The sequence below is a fragment of the Barbatula barbatula genome (genome assembly GCF_947034865.1).
Source record: "Barbatula barbatula genome assembly, chromosome: 21".
NCBI classification, from domain to species: Eukaryota; Metazoa; Chordata; class Actinopteri; order Cypriniformes; family Nemacheilidae; genus Barbatula; species Barbatula barbatula.
Genome location: NC_136784.1, coordinates 10200815 through 10222972, shown reverse-complemented (window position 1 = coordinate 10222972; position 22158 = coordinate 10200815). Strand labels below are relative to the sequence as shown.

The following is a 22158-nucleotide window of genomic DNA, read 5'->3' as shown; positions in this document are numbered from 1 at the left end:
GTTATATTATTAATGATCCTGATGTTTATTTATGTACAGTATATATTGCTTCTTAGATGTTCATTATCATTCAAAGTTGCCTTTTATGTCACTTTATCCCACATATCTTAGCAATATACTTAATTGTCCTTTCATTTTCTGAGGAGAGGTGTGATTCCCCTGGCTGTTTTTACAGCGGTTTCTAATAACACACCACCCGTTCTATGGCTTGGAAATCATACAAGGTCAAAGTAAGCCCACATTAATTATTCATGAGGGTTTTTACTACTCTCGTTTGGCTGTTTTTTGCCGTTCGCTCTCCCCACCGTCAGTTAAGATTCGGACCTCCACCCACCCCCCCAGCATTTTCCTCTGTACTGTTACACACGCTGAGATATCTTTCCTCAGCATCTCTTTATAGCTTTTGGTCCCAGCTGGTGCAAACGACTCTGGCGTCTCTGCATCTTTCAGCAAATCACAAATCGGCACAAACACACACACTTGCTCACAGATGCGCACACTTCTCGCCTCGGACCAGGCACCTATCCTACTCACCTAATTCCCCTATTGCGTGAAGAACAGTGCAGCCCTTGATAGCAGGGCAAAGTGATAACCGAGAGTGATTGCAGGTGGATCAGTAAAGAAGAGCGAGTCTGTGCGTGTGTGTGAGAGAGAGAGACACAGAGACAGGAGGGGGTGGAATGGGAGGTGCTGTATCAGCCAGGCTGAGGCAGGACGCAGCAGCCGCACAAGCAGCACGCTGAGCTGAGGGATCTATTGTTCCTCTGGCTTTTACATTTTTTTCTCCACTCAGATCTCATTCTTCTCCGCTGAACCAGAGAACAGAGCAGAAAAGACAGCGAAAGAAGGAGGAAGGAGAGAAGAGACAGACAAGTGGATTATCCTTTTTTTCGGAGAAACCGCGTGCAGAAGAGTGAGAGGGACAAAAGCAGGCACACTTTTTCCTGTGCCGCATCTTCCCGTTGAGTCTGTGTGTGTTTTGCGAAGGCTGTCTGGCAAGTCTCAAGCCGCGTGGATCTATCTGGCCGGGCTGAAGCCATGGGGCTGGCCAGCAGGGCAGCAGGGAGAGGGAGAAATCCAACAGGGGCTCTTGACTCCCTCTTTAGAGTTGCTCTGCTTATTTTCGGGCTTTGGGATGTTCAGTCGCAAACAGTCGCCAACAAACCCACCTACATCTGGCAAACAGGTACGGCTGTTTTATAGGAGCTGAAGTGCCTAGTGAAGATAATTGAAGTGTGTTTTGTGGAGTGCGTTCAAGTACGTCCTTTTGAAAAATTGACAGGTGAAAATGTTCTTGTGAATTTAGACTGCAGAACAATTTCAGGCGAAAAAATTATCTGTAGCTGTTTTCTGAACCACCATAATGTGTTTGAACACATGCTGGTTGGTTAAAAGTGCTTAGTGTTTTTTTAGAACGTGTGGGATGGTGGTTGACTTCTGTGCTTTTCACTGGTAACCCTCCATATTGACAAGATGTTCATCCTCCATAAAAATATTAAGTTATAAGTTGGAAAATAAGTTGCATGCTTGGTCAAAGAAAACATAAACCTGAAACATTTCTATTGTAACATAATTAAACACATGAATATCCCTATAAGGGCAATGAATAATTGAAGCCCCTGCTAAATGCAGCATGGTGAAAGCAACTGTGAAATTAATATTATGATGCTTTATACAGAAGAATTAAAGGTTCGGCAGGTACGTTAAGTATTTGTAAATGTTTTGAGCACTTGCAGTTGTTGTGTTGGGTGGAATGCTTGATCTAGTTTCCCGTTTTTGGGGTGTCCCCCACCTGCTGTATCACTGGTGCAAATCCGGTATGCGTGGGACAGCAACCAGCGGTTGAAGTGGGGGATGGACTGGGTTGAATGGGGGCGCGTCTGTTTCGAGTGCGTATTTGGATGGGGTATTTGAAACGGTTCCTATGGAATGGCCACGGATCGATGGGTCATTTGACCAGGGTCTCAGGCGGGAATAGATGGAGATGCTTAGGATCAATGACGAGGGTGCACTGTTGTCCTGCAGGAGTTGATAAATGCACAGCTTCACAGCTGGACAGGATTTAGATCCAGCAGAATCAATGGAGAATTCTGAACTCTCTGGTTTAACTCTGATCATGGGGTTCATGGTGAATTTGCTAAAGTAGACGTTCTTGAAAGAGCAAACTATAAAACATTCACTGGTTGTTTAATGTAACGGTTCAAGGAGAGTCTGTAAACTTTAATGTTGTCTCGCAAAGTTGGATTCTTTACGGTGTGAGTATACGTAGCTTTTAGTGCATTACAGCTGTCATAGTGACGGAAATATGATGGTGATGCAGTATCCTGACCCCCTCCCCTTCTGTGGCTGAGTGCAAGAGATTAAACATAGAGTGAAAGAGGACGAACAGATTGGCTCAAGCAAGTTAACCTACATACAGTGAAGCCCTGTTTTTGGCATTAAAAAACCCATAATAAGTACAAACTATAATTGAGAATTTGTCAAAGGAATAGTTCGCCCCAAAATAAAAAAAATCTCTCATTTCATTTAAACCCTGTCTATGACACTTTCTTCAACACAAAAGATGATATTTCGAGGAATTTCTCAAGGAACATGTAAATCCATTTCCATGAATGTGTTGTTGCATTTTTGCTTTTGCGTTCCTGTTCGGCACTGTATTATTTTCACTGTTTTGAGCTGAAAGAACTGCTTTTGGGCTCATATGGGACCAAATCCGTTTTTTGTTGAATGCACAATACATTTCGAGGCTTTGACAAATAGCTCTGGTGGTGTGCATCCATATAGAAGCTGAGGTTCACGAGTCAGCAGGCTGTTTATTAGACAGGGAACATTTCCTATAGTTGCAAATAAAACAAACAATGAAGTGTGGGTCAATAATTTTTTATCTCAACTTTGATACATTTAGAATTTGACTATTAGTTTCATTGCATTTTTAGGATACAGCAGCAGAAATGTAACAAATCTTTTATCCGTCTTAAATTTGGTGAAAAACTGCATGCTGTCGACTGTCAATCATCTGTAATTTACTCCAATCCTTAAGGATTTGACACTGCAGTTTGTGTTCACATGTCCCTGTTTTTAGAGTCGTTAGACTCTGGGGAAGTGTCTGGCCTGGTTTATTGCAGTGTATTTTCCAACCCTACTCTGTAAACAAACCTCCTTTTTTAACACCATTGCATCTGCGTTAGGGCATCTCGGGATCATGACTTCATTTTGCCGAGTTTATTGCTGTCTTGAGTTTTGAGACAGTCCTGTACAGTAAAGCATTTTACCATATTGCTGTCTCTTACAAGGGTTTACCTCTGTTTGACCGTCACTCTCCAGGGCCTTTATGTGGGCCATTTTCTGCCCTTCAGCTGCCTGAAATAACACACACACTTATCTTAATCGACAGGGCTGAACTCTCTCCCCGGTCAGCATCATGCCCAGTGGTGGCGTGCATGTGGAAGGAAGCTATTGAGTATGTGAGGTCCCTTCCCCCTTTCACCCCGCCCATCCAGTCCAGCAGATGATATGCCCTTTATTCCTTTTGCATGTGTGAATTTGCCTCTACTGCCCCGTATTCTTTACTGTCCAAGAGCTTTCAAATATCCTTCTGTTTCCTTCTTTCAGCACTTTCACCTTCCTCCTGTTAGCATTCTTTTCTTTAGGTCGACCTTTGACCCTGTGGTTAGAGGGGTCTCGGGAGGGCTTGTCATTGTGGGGAGGTGGGAGTGTGGTAGTCAATTCAATGTAACTATAGGTCTGACTTCAATACCACACACATCACATTTATGCATCCTTATCATGTGTGAAGTTTTAGGGTAAGTTGACAAAATTACATGAAATCAGATTTAACATAATATAAAGTTATTTGGCACAGCACTTTGGACCTTATTTTTGGGCGGGGCAGCCTTGTATTTAGGTCATATGCGGTTATACAAATTTTGATATGCTGAGAAATCGTAGACATTTTTACTTGTCGTTTGTGGGTAGAACAAGCCTCAAGATGCGTAAGACTTGGCCATGTGCTTCTCAGCTTTTACTGAGTGCAGATATGGTAAATCATTTGGAAAATACAGGAGAAAAACATATGGAAGTACACAAACATTCCCGAGGCGATCAAGCTTTAATTATACCCAGCCATCAGCCTATATTTGGAGCCAGAGTTAGACAAAATCATCCTGAAGAGGAATGAAATTGAGTTTTCTTTCAGAGTCATCAAGTGCCAAATTGCTGCTGCTTGTCTGGGTACTTTACATAAGTACAGTCCAGCTGCCGGTCAGCCAGAACGGTCCGCCTCACACAAGAGCCTAATTTTCACCCACTGTCGCACGGACATTTTAGCTGTCTTGAGTTTGGCGTCATCGTTTTCCCTCTTCTAGTCTTTAATTGTGCGTATCGGTACTGTTGGCCTTCCTGGTGTGTGAGAGGTCACCTCCTCCCTGCCCAGCATCTGGGCGCTCCTTCGTCTCCTTTTGTCTTGGAGGGCGAGGTAAGAATCCTGATGAGAGCTCACTAAAACAGACAAAAAAGATGACAAAAGACAGACTGACAGCGTGATTTGTTCCACTTGCCCCGTTCTCTGTTTTCCTTCTCTTTTGCACACGCGTGCACACTGGCATCCGCGCACCTCATTAGTCCGCTCAGAATGGATTGCAGCTTGTGTGTGAGTCGGTGGTGGGGGGGACAGGGGGATGGGGGTGCTTTGTAATTACCTGGGTGTGGAGCGCTAACCTCTTTTTGTGTTCATTCTACGGCCTTTTACCCTGATATCTTTCTGACAGGATACTGAGAAGGCAGTTTTCTAAAAAAACAAGCACATTCACACATCATTTATGTTCTTGTAATGTGTCACAATAGATGATGGTTTCAAATCAAATTCAGTTGCCAGAGCTGGTCATTAAAGAACAGTAGTAAAGACGTGCAAATGGGATTGCACTAATTGTATTTAGCTTTGAATTAACACCTTGCAGATGACCTCTCTACGGCCGGCTAAATGAGAACACTTTGGTATTCTCAAAATGCAGTCAAAATGCAGTTTCATTTTGAGGTTGATGGTGAGATTCTAGAGCCTCAAATTGTGTTTACACCGGTATCAGATTCTCACCCTCTTGTCAGTTCAAACTTTAACAAAATATAGAAAATAAGATATTTCGAAGAAAGTTGGTAACTGACACCATTCACTTCCATTGTGTGAACCCACAACCAATGCAAGTGAATGGGGCCAGTTAACAACATTATTTCAAATATCTTCTTTTGTGTTCTGGGGAAGAATGAAAGTCATACAGGTTTGAAATCACAAGAGGGTTAGTAAATGATGAAATTATGATTTTTGTATTCTTTTTGAAAAATGTCATCTGCATCACTTATATATAAAAATGGTGATGTATGCAGTATTAACGTAGACTATAGAGAGCTATTTATACACTCACAGAAGTACACAGGCTATTGAAGGCTATTTTTTGCATTCTTAAAAGATCATTTTGAATGGGATAATATTTTTATTTCATAAAAAATAAGGTTTAAAAATAACTCTCTAATTGTTAAAAAAAGCTGCTTTGGAAAATCAGTTTCAAGTGGAAAATATCACCCCATAAAAGGTAAATTGCACACAACATCGATCTCTATTTCTCAACTATTTATCTTTCTTTGTCTGTGTGTAATGTAGACACACTTGTATTCCGAGCCTGTCTCTAAGGAGCAGGGCTGAGAAGTGCCGTACTTTATAGCGTAGCGACTTTTCTAAAGGAGATATTAATAGCAGACAGGTTGAGCTGCGCGGCAGCTGAGCTCCGGCTCCAGATCGTAGTTTCTCAGTCGCTAATAGTAAACAACCTGGTGGAGGTGTGATGAAGAATAAACAAGAAGAAAAAGACAGTTTGTCATCTCAGACGATTCTTTGGCGCCATGCTAAATTTTCACAGCGCTTTCCGATAAACACATTAGCACTGCTGATCGCTGCCTCGTGCACAATGAAACACCTGCAGCCTCATTGTGTGGGCATCACGTGGATGGCATATACTATAGCAGAAGCCAAATAATACCTTTTTGATAGGTAAGCTTTAATAAGAATTTGATTATAGCACACCAAAAGGCATTTGCCTTATGGATAACTGAGAAGTAGGGATGCACCGAAATGAAAATTCTTGGAAGACACAGAATAAAAATGAAACACATGGCCGAATACCGAACGTGCCATTTTTTTCCCCATTTGATAAATTGATTAGTCAAAATGTGCTATTTAAATGTTGTCTTGCTTTGCAATATAAGACAATATATTTTAAACAAGCAAATTGGCAAGCAAAAATATTCGCCAGAATACTTTTGGTTGACGAACATTCTGTGCATCCCCACTGAGATTTAAATTCTCACACTTGATTGTCCATCAACAGCTTTTTACACTGTAATGTTTTAATGTAGAAACTGCCTTTCGGCATCGAAGCAGTGTTAAATTCGACATCTGCCAGGTTTATCACAGAGTGTCTGATGTAATGACCAAATGTAATGAGTTAGTATGTGAGTAAGGATTTCCCAGCTGTCTAATCTGTGAACCCTAATGTGCCTTGACCTTTTAGGAACAATGATGTGCTGATATCGAATGACAAGTTGAAGGGAAGTTTAGGATAATACATACAGTATGAGGCTACGTAAATGGACTTTGTGGGTTGGACTGTCAGAGCTCTTTCTCTTTCATAAATACAATATATAGGCTACATTGTTTTAGAAAAACAACTGAAGTCAGAATTATGAATTTTAACAGAGAAGGAAAGGGGAGATATAACGCACATCGAGAAAGAGTGGCGGAGGCAGCAGTTAGTTGATATGATGTGGAAAGGTTAGCTTCTCTCCATTCAAATGGCAACTTGTCAAATATCCATTTATTCTGCCACCCACTCACCACCCACACAACACCTTCCTCAAACACTTCCACACGCTCCCATTCTTATTTTCACCTTCTACATTCTATACGTGTTTCAGAAATGAGCTGACTTTTTAGGTGAATGCCTAAAAGCTATGCAGTAGATCAAAGGAGATATTTTACCTTCATATTACGAAATTTAAAGAAATACTAAAAATGAAATAAACATGTCACGATCTTTTACTGTATTTTAAAAATTTCAAACAGTAAAAGTGAATGGTGACTTCAGCTGTCAACCATGATTTTCATTGAATAATGTAAACGTCATTATATTCCTCACTGAAAGCCATCTTATGGTTTCAGAAGACTACAGAAAGATATATTACACAAACCATGTGGAGTGCTTGATGATTTAATGGTGCTGCGTAGTGTTGTTTGAAGCTTAACAGCCTCTGGTCCCCATCCACTTTCATGTAATAAATGATAACATCAAACATTCTGCTAAACATCTCCTTTGGTGAAAAGAAAGTAATTCAATACTTTTATTGACATAAAGATGAAACAATACACAATTTTTGAGTGAACTTTCCCTTTAAATTACCCAGAACTCATTTTTTTTACAGAATCAGTTGTGCTAGTGTTCATGTTTTTCTCCCATGGATGTTTTCATACCTGTGAGAATTTGGGGTTTGCCTGTGTCCCACATGTAGTACTCCCCATTGTTTTATGCATTATATCCTGTTTTGTATAAATATCATTGAAAGTTACGACTTTAAGTGGCTGTATCCACTATCAGCATGTTCCAGATGTCAAGAATTGCTAACCTAAACAGAATTACTAACATTGGGTCTTGTAATTTCCATGTCCCGAAGTGTATGGATCTGCGCATTACCTCACTTCCTCATTTATCCATATTGGACCTATCCCTAATAAACCTTTGACTTTGAGTGAACTGCACTTCTGTGTCTGTGTCATTCTTGGTCCCCGAATCTTCTGAGTGTTCCATCGACTAGACTCGTCAACTTTCTACCTAGGCAAAAGTAATTATCTTACAATACCTGTCTGGAGATTGTCTGTTTGCTCTTCTACTGACAGCTTTAAAGGATATCATTTTCTGGGAGTGGAAGAGAGAGGACAAACATTGGTGTAAAAGGAAAGAACATTTTATCCATGTCATTTTTCATAGCCGGGTCTGCAGTGCCTACTTTAAGTGAGTTACCAGAGACCCACAATTCATCACAGTTACTCTGAGCACTCAGCCACACTCCCTGGTGGAACTTCCCCCAGACTTGTGTCTTCCCATAATGCACCAGTATACACTGCCCACCTCGTCTGCGTCATTGTTTTCTTTTTCATTCAGCGCTTGAAAGTCTCCTGGAAATTATGTAAAATTATGTAAAATTATTTTTGAGACCTCTGCTGATACTTGAGTAGAAAATGAGAATATTAAGGACCTCATCCTCCTCTCAAAACTGCATTGCTAGTGTTAATATGGTTTCAGAAAACTCCTTTGCAGAGATTGCTTCATTCATGTTTGCTATACAAACTTTCCCATGAGATGCAGTATGTGAGTGGTGCTGAGAAGAGAATCCATCTTGACAAATGTGGTGTAAAATTGGAGAAAATTACTGTTATTGTTTCAAAAGGGTTCATTTATGAGGATTTCATAGTGATCCAGACAACCTCTATTCTGGATACCAAAGTTACCATGCACACACTGCTGTTGTGTTGATGAAATGTTTATATTGTGTGTAAAATATTATGTTTAGGCTCTGGGGGATTTGAGCGATTTAATGTTTGAAGGGCTAGAATTGAAGAAACAACATCTCGGTTACGTATGTAACCTCTGTTCCCTGATGGAGGGAACGAGACGTTGTGTCGAACCGACATATGGGGTTCGCCCTTGAGAACCAATCATCTTCTGACTATTTTGAAAAGGCCAATGAAATTGGCGAATGAAATTTGCATGCCAGGCTCCGTCCCCAGATATCCGGGTATAAAAGGGGAGCCGGCGTGCTCATTCATTCACCTTTTGTGCTGAGGAGCCTGAGAGCATCTCTTGACTGCTGCAGAGGACGGCTATGTTTGTGGCATGAAGGAACAGAGGGGGTTCCGACAGATGGGGTTCCTATTGAAAACGCCACAGCACTAGCCGCGTCACAATCTATCGTGCAGCGACGTTGACCGGCCTAGGCGAGTCAGACGTAAGCGCTGTCGCGAGATTGTAACCTTCCAGTAGGTAGGAAGGGGTCCCAGAGCTTTAGAAAAGATGGGTAGCCCCTGCCCTCGGCCATCTCAGAGGGCCCTCACTGCCAGCAGGCATGGGCAGCCTTAGATTGGTATGCCGTCGTGACGGCGTCCACGATCCAGTGCGCCAGTCTCTGTTTGGAGACAGCCCTCCCCTTCTGCTGACCTCCGAAACAAACAAAGAGCTGCTCAGAGCTTCTGAAGCTCTGTGTGCGGTCCATGTAGAGGCGCAAGGCGCGTACTGGACACAACACGGATGGGGTTGGGTCTTCCTCCCCGGTGGGGAGCGCCTGCAAGTCCACCACCTGGTCTCGGAAGGGAGTGGTGGGAACTTTGGGCATGTAGCCGGGCCGGGTCTCAGGATCACGAAATTTAGGCAATCCGTGGACATGGAAAATGCTTGCAGATCCCCCACCCTCTTAATGGATGCGAGCGCCACCAGGAGAGCCGTCTTCATCGTAAGATGAGAAAGAGCGGTCTCTCCAAGGGGCTCGAAGGGAGGCCTCTGAAGGCCCGCCAGGACCACATTGAGGTCCCAAGAGGGTACGGAGCGCGGACGAGGTGGGTTAAGCCTCCTCGAGCCCCTCAGGAACCTGATGATCAGGTCATGCTGTCCTAGAGGTTTTCCAGCAACTGGCTCGTGATGAGCGGCGATAGCGGCTACATACACTTTCAGTGTGGAAGGGGAGAGATTACTCTCCAACCTCTCCTGCAGGAAGGACAGCATGTGCCTGACCTAGCAATTCCGTGGGTCTTCTATGCGAGAAGAACACCAAGACGAGAAGAGGCGCCACTTAAAGGCGTACAGCCGCCTTGTGGCAGGTGCCCTAGCCTGAGTGATGGTCTCCACCACCGCGGGGGGTAGACCACTCAGGATCTCCTCGTCCCATCCAGGAGCCAGACGTCGAGTTTCCAGAGGTCTGGTCTTGGGTGCCACAACGTGCCCTTCCCCTGTGAGAGAAGGTCCTTCGTCAGTGGAATTGGCCAGGGGGGAGTTGTCGTCAGAAGCATTAGCTCTGAGAACCAAGTCCGGTTGGGCCAGTAAGGCGCAACTAGTATCACTTGATGCTCCTCTTCCCTGATCTTGCACAGGACCTGTGCAATGAGGCTCACTGGGGGGGAAGGCGTACCTCCGCTTGTCCCGTGGCCATGTGTGCGCTAGAGCATCCGTGCCGAGGGAGCCCTCGGACAGGGAGTACCATAGCGGGCAATGGGTGTTGTCCAGGGAGGCAAACAGGTCCACCTGTGCCCGCCCGAACTGCACGCAAATAAGCTGGACTGCACGGGAGTGTAGTCGCCACTCTCCACGGGGCGTCGACCGACGAGAGAGCGCATCGGCTGTCTGGTTCAGGCTGCCCGGTAGAGCAGCGGGACATGCCACGCTGAAGAAATTTGCTCTTTTAGAAATTATCCCATTCTCGAACACCTCTGGAACTGCTGAAACGCCGGGGGGATGATCACTGGAAGGGACAATCCGCTGCACCACGTCAAGATATCAGCTTCGTTAGTCATTCGATGCGAAGGCTCCGAAGAACAAAAGGTGAATGAATGAGCACGCCGGCTCCCCTTTTATACCCGGATATCCGGGGGCGGAGCCCGGCATGCAAATTTCATTCGCCAATTTCATTCGCCTTTTCAAAATAGTCAGAAGATGATTGGTTCTCAAGGGATAACCCCATCTGTCTGGTTCGACACAACGTCGAGAGACCGACTGTAACACTCCCGTCCGTTTCCCCCCGTGCCAGCGCCCCGATGCACACCCGTGCCAGCGCCCCGATGCACACCCGTGCCAGCTCCCCGAAGCACACCCGTGCCAGCGCCCCGAAGCACACCCGTGCCAGCGCCCCGAAGCACTCCCGTGCCAGCGCCCCGATGCACTCCCGTGGCAGCGCCCCGATGCGTACCCGTGCCCGAGCCCTGATGCATACCCGTACCCGTGCCCGAGCCTCACCAGGCCTCCGTACCCATGCCAGAGCCTCACCAGGCCTCCGTACCCGTGCCCGAGCCTCACCAGGCCTCCGTACCCGTGCACGAGCCTCACCAGGCCTCCGTACCCGTGCCCGAGCCTCACCAGGCCTCCGTACCCGTCTCTGTGCTCTCTACAGAGCCCAAGGAATCCCAGGGGCCAACCCAAATGTTTTTTGGGGGGGTGCACATTGCATATCCGGGGAGCCCGGCACCCACCAGTCTTTCAATGGCCCCGGATAGCCCCGAGCCCAAGCCTCCGAACCCACAGCCCGAGCCCAAGCCTCCGGATCCACAGCCCGAGCCCAAGCCTCCGGACCCACAGCCCGAGCCCAAGCCTCCGGACCCACAGCCCGAGCCCAAGCCTCCTGACCCACAGCCCGAGCCCAAGCCTCCTGACCCCAAACCAGGGGAAGCCAGCTGAGAGACTCCCTGTCTCGTCCTAGTTTGTATGTCCCGCACGAGTCTCTCAGCTGCCCACCCCCCCTCCCTGGTGTTTCATTGGCGCGAGGACGCGCCTTTGGGGAGGGGGGTGTACTGTAACACTCCCGTCCGTTTCCCTGCCGGTTTTCCCTATGGACTTCATTTCACAATCCCGCACCTGTTCGTCATCCGTAATCACCTCGTTTCCCGCACCGGCCAGCCATCATTGTCATTACCAAGGACTATTTATACCCTGTGTTTCCTTTGTCCCCTTGTCGGTTATTGAATGTCTTGTCTTGCGTTACGTGTACCTGTCTGTTTGATTTATTAAAAGTTATCCGTTTTTGTACTCCTGGATCCGCGTCTGTCTCGTCCGGCACGTGAGCCGTGACACCGACAGAAAGGGAACTGTGAGTACAGGAAAGATCTGTGAGACCAATAAACAGAGACTGTTTATTGTAATCTGAAAAAGCAAGGCTTAAAATAAATCCTGTATTATTCATATGTGTATACTGGTGGATTATAGATTAGATTTATTGATTCCAAAAAATTACATAGAGCGTCCTAAGAAGATTTGAAATACAGACCATTGTTGTATATGTTTGCATTGCAAAACACTATGCTATTTATAACACTATAAACAGTATGTTAACTATACATAAATATAATAAATAAATACTATGATATAAAATGTATTCAATATAGTTCCAATATATCCTCTTAATCCAGTTATATAGCATTTTGAATGATGCGATTTGTAAATTGTTTGCATTATTTAATGACTTATTCAAAGCTGTGGCACTACAGAGAACCACACATGTGATTTAATACTCACAAGTTGTCTTATTAAATATTGTCACTGTCCTTCTGAAACCTTGTTTCTACAAATAGTCAGGAATTGAAAAAAACGGTGTACTTTTTAATTGATTACATTCTGTGTTGACAATGTTGACAAGCACTTTTTAAATAATTTTTATTGGTTAGCTATTTGTGAATCCTAGTGACAAACACAAAAGGTGACTAATAATATGATTTATGGCAAAAAATAAATAACTCACGGAATATGGAGATACAAGGTTTCAGAAAGACAGCGGCTATATGCTTCATTGGAGTTTTTTACAGTACATTCACAAGACAGCAGTTATACATCAGAATTTTTGTAGGTTTCTAGCATCTGCCAGCAGCTGTGAAGGTACAACATATGTGCAGGTACAACATAAAACACTGTTTTCATGGCCAGCATTTGGGGAGCTTCATTCAAATTGGAACATTGGAGAAAGTTGCCCTTATATGTGCCCGACAGTCTTACTGCAGACTTCTATGTCTGGTTCAAACATGATATTCCCAATATCATAAAATGTATGACTGAATCTTCTGTACGGAGATCAAAACAGCACAACAGTGACTTTTGGTACCTTACCATAGAGTCACTCTCATTCATCTTGTTTTGCTGTTCTCTGTAGACATCTGTCTTTCCACTCCATTTCCCCACCAATCCTTCTGTGATCACCCTGATGGCTGTAAGCCATTTTCTTGCAGATGTTGTCTGAGGAAGTTTCCAGGAAACTACTGAACTGAGGCACAGTTTGGTGTCAGTTGTCACTAGGTTGATGGAACATCTTTAATGAAACCTGATGTAGGATCTCCTTTGTGTTTATGCCCTGCACAACTTTTTGACAGTACTAGTCTCAAAAATGAAATGTGGGACGTACAAGTACGAATGGGGATTGATGCCGCAGCTGTCCATTCATGGAAACCCACGTATATGTGAAACGTTACCGGCCAGTTTATTATTTATATAATAACTGTTAAATGAGAGACAGTTGTAATTTGTTATCTACTTAAACGGTTGTAGTTAGACACATTGTGCATTACTGTTGGCGTTTGGTTATACTTTAAGCAAATGTATTTTTTTGTGCAATTAAATTAGCCCTGAACAGGATGAATTGTGTCACCATGTTCTTGTTCTTGACATTAGTGGCATGCTTTCTGTTTAGAGGTTGGATATAATCAGTCATGAGTTCAGCGAGTTTGCTTGATCTCATTCATTAGCCTGATTGCTGAACTGTGTTTTATGTTTGCGGATTTGTTTTCCCACTACAGTTTCTGAGGAGGAGCACTAGATGGATCTCTTTAGATCTGATGATGTGCATTCAAACTGTTTGATTTGATATGTGATGGGTTTCTGCCATAGTTACAGTACTTGGTCCACCTTGGCTGTTATAATTACAATTTTAATAGCTGCTGTAATGGTGCGGATGGGTACGTTCATTGAAAAATCAGAATTGTACTATATCGATGGTTGTCAATGGTGCCCCAGAACTATTTGTGCTCCTAAAGTCTTCAAAATATCTCACAGAACAAAGAACTATATTTTTTTCTACTATGGCAGTCAGTACCCCAGAAATCTCAGTTGCTAACTTTCATCTAAATATAGATTTTTTGTGTTCAGCCAAACAAAGCAATTAATACAGGTCTTAAACAACCTGAGGATGAGTAGGTCAGACATTTAAACTGGCACCCATTTAATTTGGTTTAGTGTCCAAGTCCAAGTGAATGGGTGCCGAACAGTCGGGTTACTAACTTTTTTCATAATATCTTCTTTTATGTTCTGCCGAAGAAAGTCATCCAGGTTTTAAATGACCAGAGGGTGGGTAAACGATGAGAGGATCTTCATTTTTGGGTGAACTATCCCTTTTAGGGAAGCAATTTAAAAGGTTTTTCTTTTTTGCATTTCTCAGTGAATACTGTCTGTTTGCATTTTGCAATTTAAGATGGTAAATGTTGCTTCTGCACTGAGAGCTGTATTTGTTGTTTTCTCATCACAAACACTTTTTTGGGAAAAGTTTTTATGTTTGGAAAAATTGACAAGGACAAAAAAAGTACGAACAAGATTTTGTGTATGTGTCATTTGCGACACATTTGTTGTAAAAGGCCATTATGACCCTCTGTTGACTCTTTGTGATTGCGAAGTTGCATCTCTTTCATTCTGAACCTCTCAGAACGAGGACAAAATAATAAAGAGGCTTGTTATAAATGTTTTTGTGCATGAATGGAGAAATCAGTGGAAAAGAATTGAAAACGCTCGCTAAACACCCATCACCCAGTGCGGCGGGAGAGTTTGAGCTTGAGTGATGAAGTCCTCACCTCTCTCATTATAGTGAGACACAATAACACGGGCCTGCTCACCGCCTTGGGTTCTCCTCATGCCATTGACTGCAATTCTAGCTGTCCTTCATGTTAATGGAACCGCACAGACAGTCCGCGAAAAATGAATTCTACATGTTTACGTACTACATCAAATCTCACATTGTTAGATCAGCCTATGCAGAAGAGAAGCTTAAAGGCGATTGTGATGAAACGTATCCTCCATAAACCAAATAGAAGTAATTAGACAAGCGCAGCTCATTCGTCTGCTTTTTTTTTGAAGTGGAATCTTGTTAACAAGGGAAGTAGACAAAAAGAGCCAAGAAAAATTCAACAGCATTTGCAGAGCTGATTCTTCCCACTCGTAACCCACCATTTCATAGTCAAACTGGAACAGCAGGTGAACTGTCAAATAGAGACATTATAGATTCAGTTTGGGTTGTTTTTAATGTGTTTTTGAAAGGGAGAGAGTCAGTCTTTGAGTGATCTACTGTATATGAAAGGGATGACTGACTCTTTAGATCTTTCATTTGAAGAATGCCACAGTCAGCTCTGTGTAGATGTAATGAGATATGGGAGTTATTCACGGGGTTTCCCGTTGACGCCAACGTTCTTTCCTCTCCACCTACTTCAACATGCTTTTTTTGTTTACAGCAACATTTATATTCTATTTCAATCATTGTGATAACAGAATGTTGTCTGTTGGGTGTTACTTGAGAATTGCCCACTTCATTCTTTCCCTCTTGGTGTCTCCCTTCTAAATGGTTGTAAAGGATGATTTTTGTTGTGGGTGTTTAGTTGGTCTTGATCAATCGTCATTACTTCCAGCCTATTGTATTCCTTTATTTATTTAGTGAATTGATTTATTTTATTTTGTGTTTATTTACAAAAATATTAACACTCTACTGGAAGCTTTTTTCTCCACAATTTGTATGCAGATTATTTACAATGTTTTCCGCACACACTCATTTATTGTTGCTTTTAGCTATTAAGTAGTCTGACCTCTTTTACACCTTTTAAAATATTTAAATCCATTCCTGCAGATTTCCCCCCAAAAATTTGCTACCGGTCAAAGACTGACCTACTCACAGCCCTCAAATCTCATCAACTGAAGTGTTTGAACATGATTGTTGATTGCACTACATTACGTATGCACAATTACATAACAGCCGTTTTTCAATTCCAAGAACGCAAAGAACGGACTTGTGTACACCGAAAACACGAGCACACAAGTTTGCTGAAGCTCTCATGTTGAGAAACAGCTAAATAAGTATAAAGACCTTGTGAACCATAAGTTGAGTTAGTCTTTATATTAGTATTCTGACTGTAATGGATAATCGAACAGAAGGTGTGGCTTGCGTTTTCCACTGCGAAAGGTTGGAACTAGAAAAGAAGGTGTTTCAATTTGCAATGGAGCTTGGAGATGACTGACAGTTGGAGGGGAGGAGTTAACAGATGTTCAATCAAAGCAGTCAAACTGATGTCATCATAATTTGTAACCGTTTGCCAGGCTATTGTGCTTTTATTTGGTGTGTGGTTTCCCTTATTTGTATACTGTGTGCGGGTCATCCGCTGTATACCCATGTGGCTTGCTTGGAGAGGTCAGAGGAAATGGGAGCTATGGGAGAATGCCTCTTCTACTATTTTGATTGTCCCTTAAATGTGCTGGACTCAGTTGACAGTTTTCTCTCTGTGCAATAAGCTTGGCCATTTGGATTCAGCAGTTTGTTCTTATTGGTTGCTTTTATGTCACCCATTAGAACAGCCCGTAGGAATTTTTTTTGGAGGATCTGCTGACAGAAATGCTATATAATATACATAACTATGTCTTCTGAGGTGTATAAAGACCTTACGTAATGAAGCGTTGTGTTTTTATTACCATAGAATGAGCTATTTTTATTTACATACACCGCAGGCAGGTCCCCTTAGGCCTACATGGAATTCGCCATTTCTATAGTAGCCCTAAACAGACAAACTAATCTACAGACCGCGTTTCGTAAATATGTTGTATGTTATAACAACATATTTGTCCTGTGTCAGCCACCGTATAGCGCTTCGAAAAGGAAGGAGTGCAGTGAGGAGTTGGTTGCAATTCGCTAGACTACTAAATTTCATACACTGGACCTTTAAACTTAAACCCACATTTCATTAATACTGTAGCTCTGTACCTGTACAGTGTCTCAGATATATTGTGATTGCTCTTAAAGAAATTAATAAAACAATAATTCCATAAAAATGTATACCAAAATATTTAATAGAATGAGTGGTCTCATACTCAGAATGTGACGGGATGGGGGTAGGGTGTGTTTGAGATTGCTGAGGTTGTTTTTAGCCTTCATTCATCTCCTGCTGAAATTAAACCCACCAGCTCCACCATTGTGCAGTGGCCTCTTATAACCCTTGCCATCGTCTCTAAGGAGCATTTAATGCATTGTGGGTAATTCTGGTTCTCCAGTGTAATTTGGTACCAACCTAGAAATAGCCAAACAAACAGTATTGTTGTTGGAGGTTTTTAAAAACAATCTTTAGGCTGGTTATGTGTGCTGAGATGCATCCGTATGTTTTTGAGTGATTGTGAAGGTTGTTTTCACATGTGGAAGAGAAAATATAGGCCTATCATCATATTTGTGTTTGGTTTTTAACTGTAGACATTGAAATCCCATATGACTGAACTAAAATGTTTGGTGAGCTCCGTTTGTGTCTACTTAACATATGTGTTCTCAGGAACCACACAAGTTCCCACCAGCAATATAAAATGCATTACTAGAATTTAATTATCACCCAGTTAGCACCCTCTGACCATATGCACACAACTTACTAAGACTGTGGTTTTGAAACCTCGGAGGGATTCAACAATGAGCCCTTCCCGCTTTCCCTCTCTCTCTCTCTCTCTCTCTCTCTCTCTCTCTCGCTCTCTCTCTCTGTCTCTCTCTCTCTCTCTCGCTCTCTGTCGTTCTTTGATCTCGGAATGCTGTACAGTTGAGCACATCTCAGTTAGTCTTTTACCATAAATTGCATCTTATCACAGCGGTTCTTGCTTCACTTCACCTGATAGCACAGCACCTCCTCTCCATTTCACCAACCTTAGCTGAAACGTAATGCAGTATCCATCATAACCGTAATATCCTCTAGCATAATTCAAAGTGAACGGCTAAAGTGAAATGATAGTGTGCATTTTAATAACATATTTCAGTCCGTCCTCAAGCTAATTAAGTACTTTAAGTAAATAAATAGAACTGGGAATAGAGAGTAGCAGTGAATGAGCGGGAAACAAAAACAAGGTGATTATGAGACACTCATATGCATTTTGAGATCACTTATCTGTTATAAGTGCTGATAAATGCTGGAGGACCCTGCACAGTGCGTAGCAGTACAAGTATTTATATATTTTTTATATTTGTTCTTGTTTGAGAGAGATGGTTCACCAGAGATGGTTTCCATTAATACTGAAACGTGATCTTGACTATTCATTGTGATGTTCTTTGTCGAAGTGGCCCTGTCTGCCACTTGCATTAAGATCAGTGAACCTTTGTAACGTGAGGGCTCGGAAGCTATTTCCTTTATCGGGACATGAAATGACACACCAGCATTAAATATTAACATCGATTATGTTCCGACTGTAGCAGCCACTTTAAGGCCAATTTGTCAGAGCATTTTGTCACCAAAATTACAAAAATGCCAAAATCCTCAGCATAAAAGTTTTGTCTCTGAAATTTCTCGGAAAATAGCACTCGACCCGATGCGTCTGCCAATCTTTGTTACTGCTATTCAAACAGAATAGTCTACGTCCTGGAATAGTCTCCAGATTTCTAGGCAGCTGTGTGTAATGCAAATGATCCCCATCTTGCTTTTTTATTCATTGTTGTAAATTTAACATATTGCACCCATTGAGCGATGCCACCAAATACTTCTCGGTTTCCGAGTTGATTGTTTATCTCTTATTTATTTTTATATTTACAACTGCAAAACAGTTTTAGACACTTCAGCCGCCTACGCGAGAAATTGATATTTTAATATCACATTGTTTAGAAAGAATTCTGGTAGGTTTAACACTGAATCATTCATGTGTAGATAATGATGAGACTGCTCAGTCTGGTGATATTGCATGCATGTGATTATAACACCTTTATTTGAATACTGATTGGTTCTTTGTTCATCGTCTAGACATGATTAAACCCGATACACTTTTTTCACAGGTTGTTTAATGATATGCATCATGTACTTTTAGTCCTTTGGCAAATACCAAAAGAACAGTTGCTGGTAAGGCAGGGAAAACTAGGTCAACAGTGGAGGGAGAAAAAGAAATGAAGCTGCATGCGGCACCCTTTCTATAATCCAATCTATTGCTGACTTCTGCCTTCACTAAAACTTATTAAAGCTCTCATGAAGTGCTTACGGATTATAGCATCGCTGCTAAGCAGGAAACTAATGATCATGCTGTGCATTGAGATGTACGATGTACAGACTTAATAAGGTTGGTGGAACATCAGCGAGGGTTTCTCAGACTATCGTGTGTGTCACGCATGATGATTTTAATGATTTTATTTTTGTATTCAGTCAAGTAATCGCAGTGTGCAAACGGTCATTAGCGTGTAAGGCGTGCTGATAGTCAATATCATGTTTTTTAAAACCATGTGAAATCTTTTCATACAAAGGGTTTGCCGTTTTCTTTCTCCCTTTCGTACCCGTCATTCACGGTCAAACTGTTTTTTCCCCGGCCCCTTAGATCCGCCTTCTCTGCGTGAGACCTGCAACCTGCTAATTCAGACACATCATTAAACCCCGGTACAACTGCGTTCATGCATATTTCATTAAAGGCTCTCGTTAATTATTTGTTTTAATATTACGGAGACAGCGACACACTGCATTTGAACGTTTTTATATGCACATGAGTGGTAATAAACATGGCAAGAAAATGGGGAAAAAATAAACGTCAGTCTAGGGAATAATTTAGAGACGTCCCCTAATGAATGAGGGTTTTGTCTGGAAGCTAATGGGATGCTTGCATGCCAGAATAGACACAACACCGTCAATTACACATCCTTATAGCGTTATCCAGGAACCAGGTAATTATGTAAGTCTGACAATGTACTGTACGTCTATACAAAACTAAAACTAAACTAAAGTGACATCTGGATGATACTAATATGAATTTGGTGCCAGTGGCTGTGTTGATTTAATATCTGCATCACATCTGTCCTGCACAGTATTCATAAACACGTAGGCATGGTTGAGAATCTCCAAACAGATTTTCTCACAGATAAAAGGTGAGAAAACAAAGCTATCACAGTTTGTCTCCAGGCAATCAACACACAATCAGATGCACACACTTCCATTGCGGTATTAAACCTGCTTTAACATGGATACGCACACACGTTTATTCTTTGGGGAGTGTTGTCTATTGACATCGGTTGCTTTTATATTAAGCTTTTTCACTAGACATAAACCTGATCCACCAATAAAGTATATTTTAGTTTTTTGTATTCATGGGGACATTTACTTGCTATTAAAAAAACATCTTGAAGCATCTTAGTATGGTTTGCTTGTCTAAACCAGCAAACTGGTTTAGTATTTTTCTCAGCTCAGTTGGTCCTTAATAAATTAGATTTGACTTACAATGTAGGCCAAACCTGAAGAATGCTTGTAACCAGACCAGTTATTGTCCACCATTGACTAGTATTGCAATTGCTATATAGATTTTTTTTTCTGTTGAAAACAAAAGAAGATATTTTGAAGAATCTAGGAAAGCAAACAGTTCTGGGGCACTATGATAGTCAATGGTGGCCAAGAACTGTTTGGTTATAAGCATTTTTCCTAATATTTTTTTCTGTGTTTATAAGAACAAAGACATGTATACAGATTTGGAACAATTCTCATATCTGCTGTGTTTAGCCCCATTAGCTTGAATTGGGGACAACATGTGCAGGCATCATAGATTCCCTTGTGACAATAGCTTTGCTTTCAGCTTTAGCATTTCATTTGCAGCACTGACTAAATACAAGTCCAAAATATGCAAAGCAACCACTCATTATACACAAACTTCTATGAAAAAAACAGCGCTGATGCAACTGTTTTTCTATATGCACATCACATTCATAAAACAGACATCTAAATCTAGATTTTTTTGGGGAGTGTGAGGCACTCATTAGCGTTGGTTGTTTACAGAGAAGCTGACGACTGTGACACTTGCTAGGAAGTTGTATCATTGTGATTGTCTTGCTTTGTGTGTGTCTTTCTGAGAATGACAGACCCCTACCCTTCACACTCTCGGCGGTGTAAATGATGCCCTGTGGGTTTGCTTCGCCCCATCTCAGGCGTGAAAATATGGCACCATCTCACTGCGGTGTTGTACCATACGGCCATCACATCAGACGCCGTACTCGGCCATATGCCTTGGAATGGACTTTTCTATTTTTTACTTGTGTTGTTTACTCCATTTAATAAGGACTGTACGTATATACCTTTAATACATTTGTTTACTAATTTCCACAATCCTCAATGATGAAATATATGAAAAAGTTTATTCACCATAACACAAAATGCCAAAAATGTTGGCATTATAAAGTCAGCTTGAAACACATTCAACTTATAGTTTAACGAATTATATTATGCAGTTATAAACGATATGTAAACACTGCAAAATATTTAGTCACAAACTCAAATAACAGTCGTAGCTGTGGTTGTTTTCTATATATGCTTTAGTGCTCGTGTTAGCAGAGGTGGTGAGCATCATTTCACACTGTCAATCATCCTTCATCCATGACTGAACCCTCATTGCCTTCAGAGAAACAGTTAAAACTACATAATCACATCATGTTTTATGCTTACATTGCACATATGTAAGAGACAGATGATCCGTTTTTGAAGAGGTTTGCCTGTGAATGTGTATAAAATGAAAACAGGTCACACCACAACAAAATGTGCACTCACACAAATGCTCCTATGAATATTTTGAGGTCGCACAAGTTAAGTTTAGGGAACATATGCGACTGCATTGGTCGCAAATTTTAAGCCCAGCACTCCAGTCCTGCCAATTGCGCAAGGAAATTGTGACACATCGGATCTCATCACACCCCTAGTAATCAATAAGCACAGACTACCACTAAACGATTAAAAGTAAGCAAACATGTTTGCATGCCCACATTATATTTTAGTTCAATTGAATTGCACCTAGTGCTTGACCCCTAAGTTAAATGTCCTCTATTACAGCAGCACTGAATTTATATAATTTCATGACTTCTTCGCCTTTGTTTGAGAACCAGCATGGCTTGTGATGAATTATTCAGCAGGCGGACTCCCAGCGATTGATTGGAACATGAGCTGATTACTGTGGGAGCGCGGCTCTCTTCCCATCCTTCGTAAATTGATACCATGTCGTTTTATGACTGCAGAGTTCAAGGTGCCCTCCGTGTGTACAAATCTGCCAGCGAGAATGTCATTATTGATGCGTAATATCACCATCATGCTCACAAATCGTTACCATATCCGTTCTTCTGCCATCACTATGCTGACAGTAAATAGTATTTATAGTGTAT

The 22158-nt window shown here is 42.0% G+C and overlaps 1 protein-coding gene across 1 annotated transcript in view; it reads left to right on the top strand.

Moving 5' to 3' along the window:
• Positions 1-659: 659 nt before the first annotated feature.
• Positions 660-22158, top strand: part of thsd7aa (thrombospondin, type I, domain containing 7Aa) — a 92595-nt gene continuing 71096 nt past the window's right edge. Inside the window, exon 1 of the mRNA XM_079485657.1 lies at positions 660-1186. Coding sequence (XP_079341783.1) covers positions 1039-1186 — 148 coding nt within the window. The 5' untranslated portion in view covers positions 660-1038. The remainder of the gene's footprint in view (positions 1187-22158) is intronic.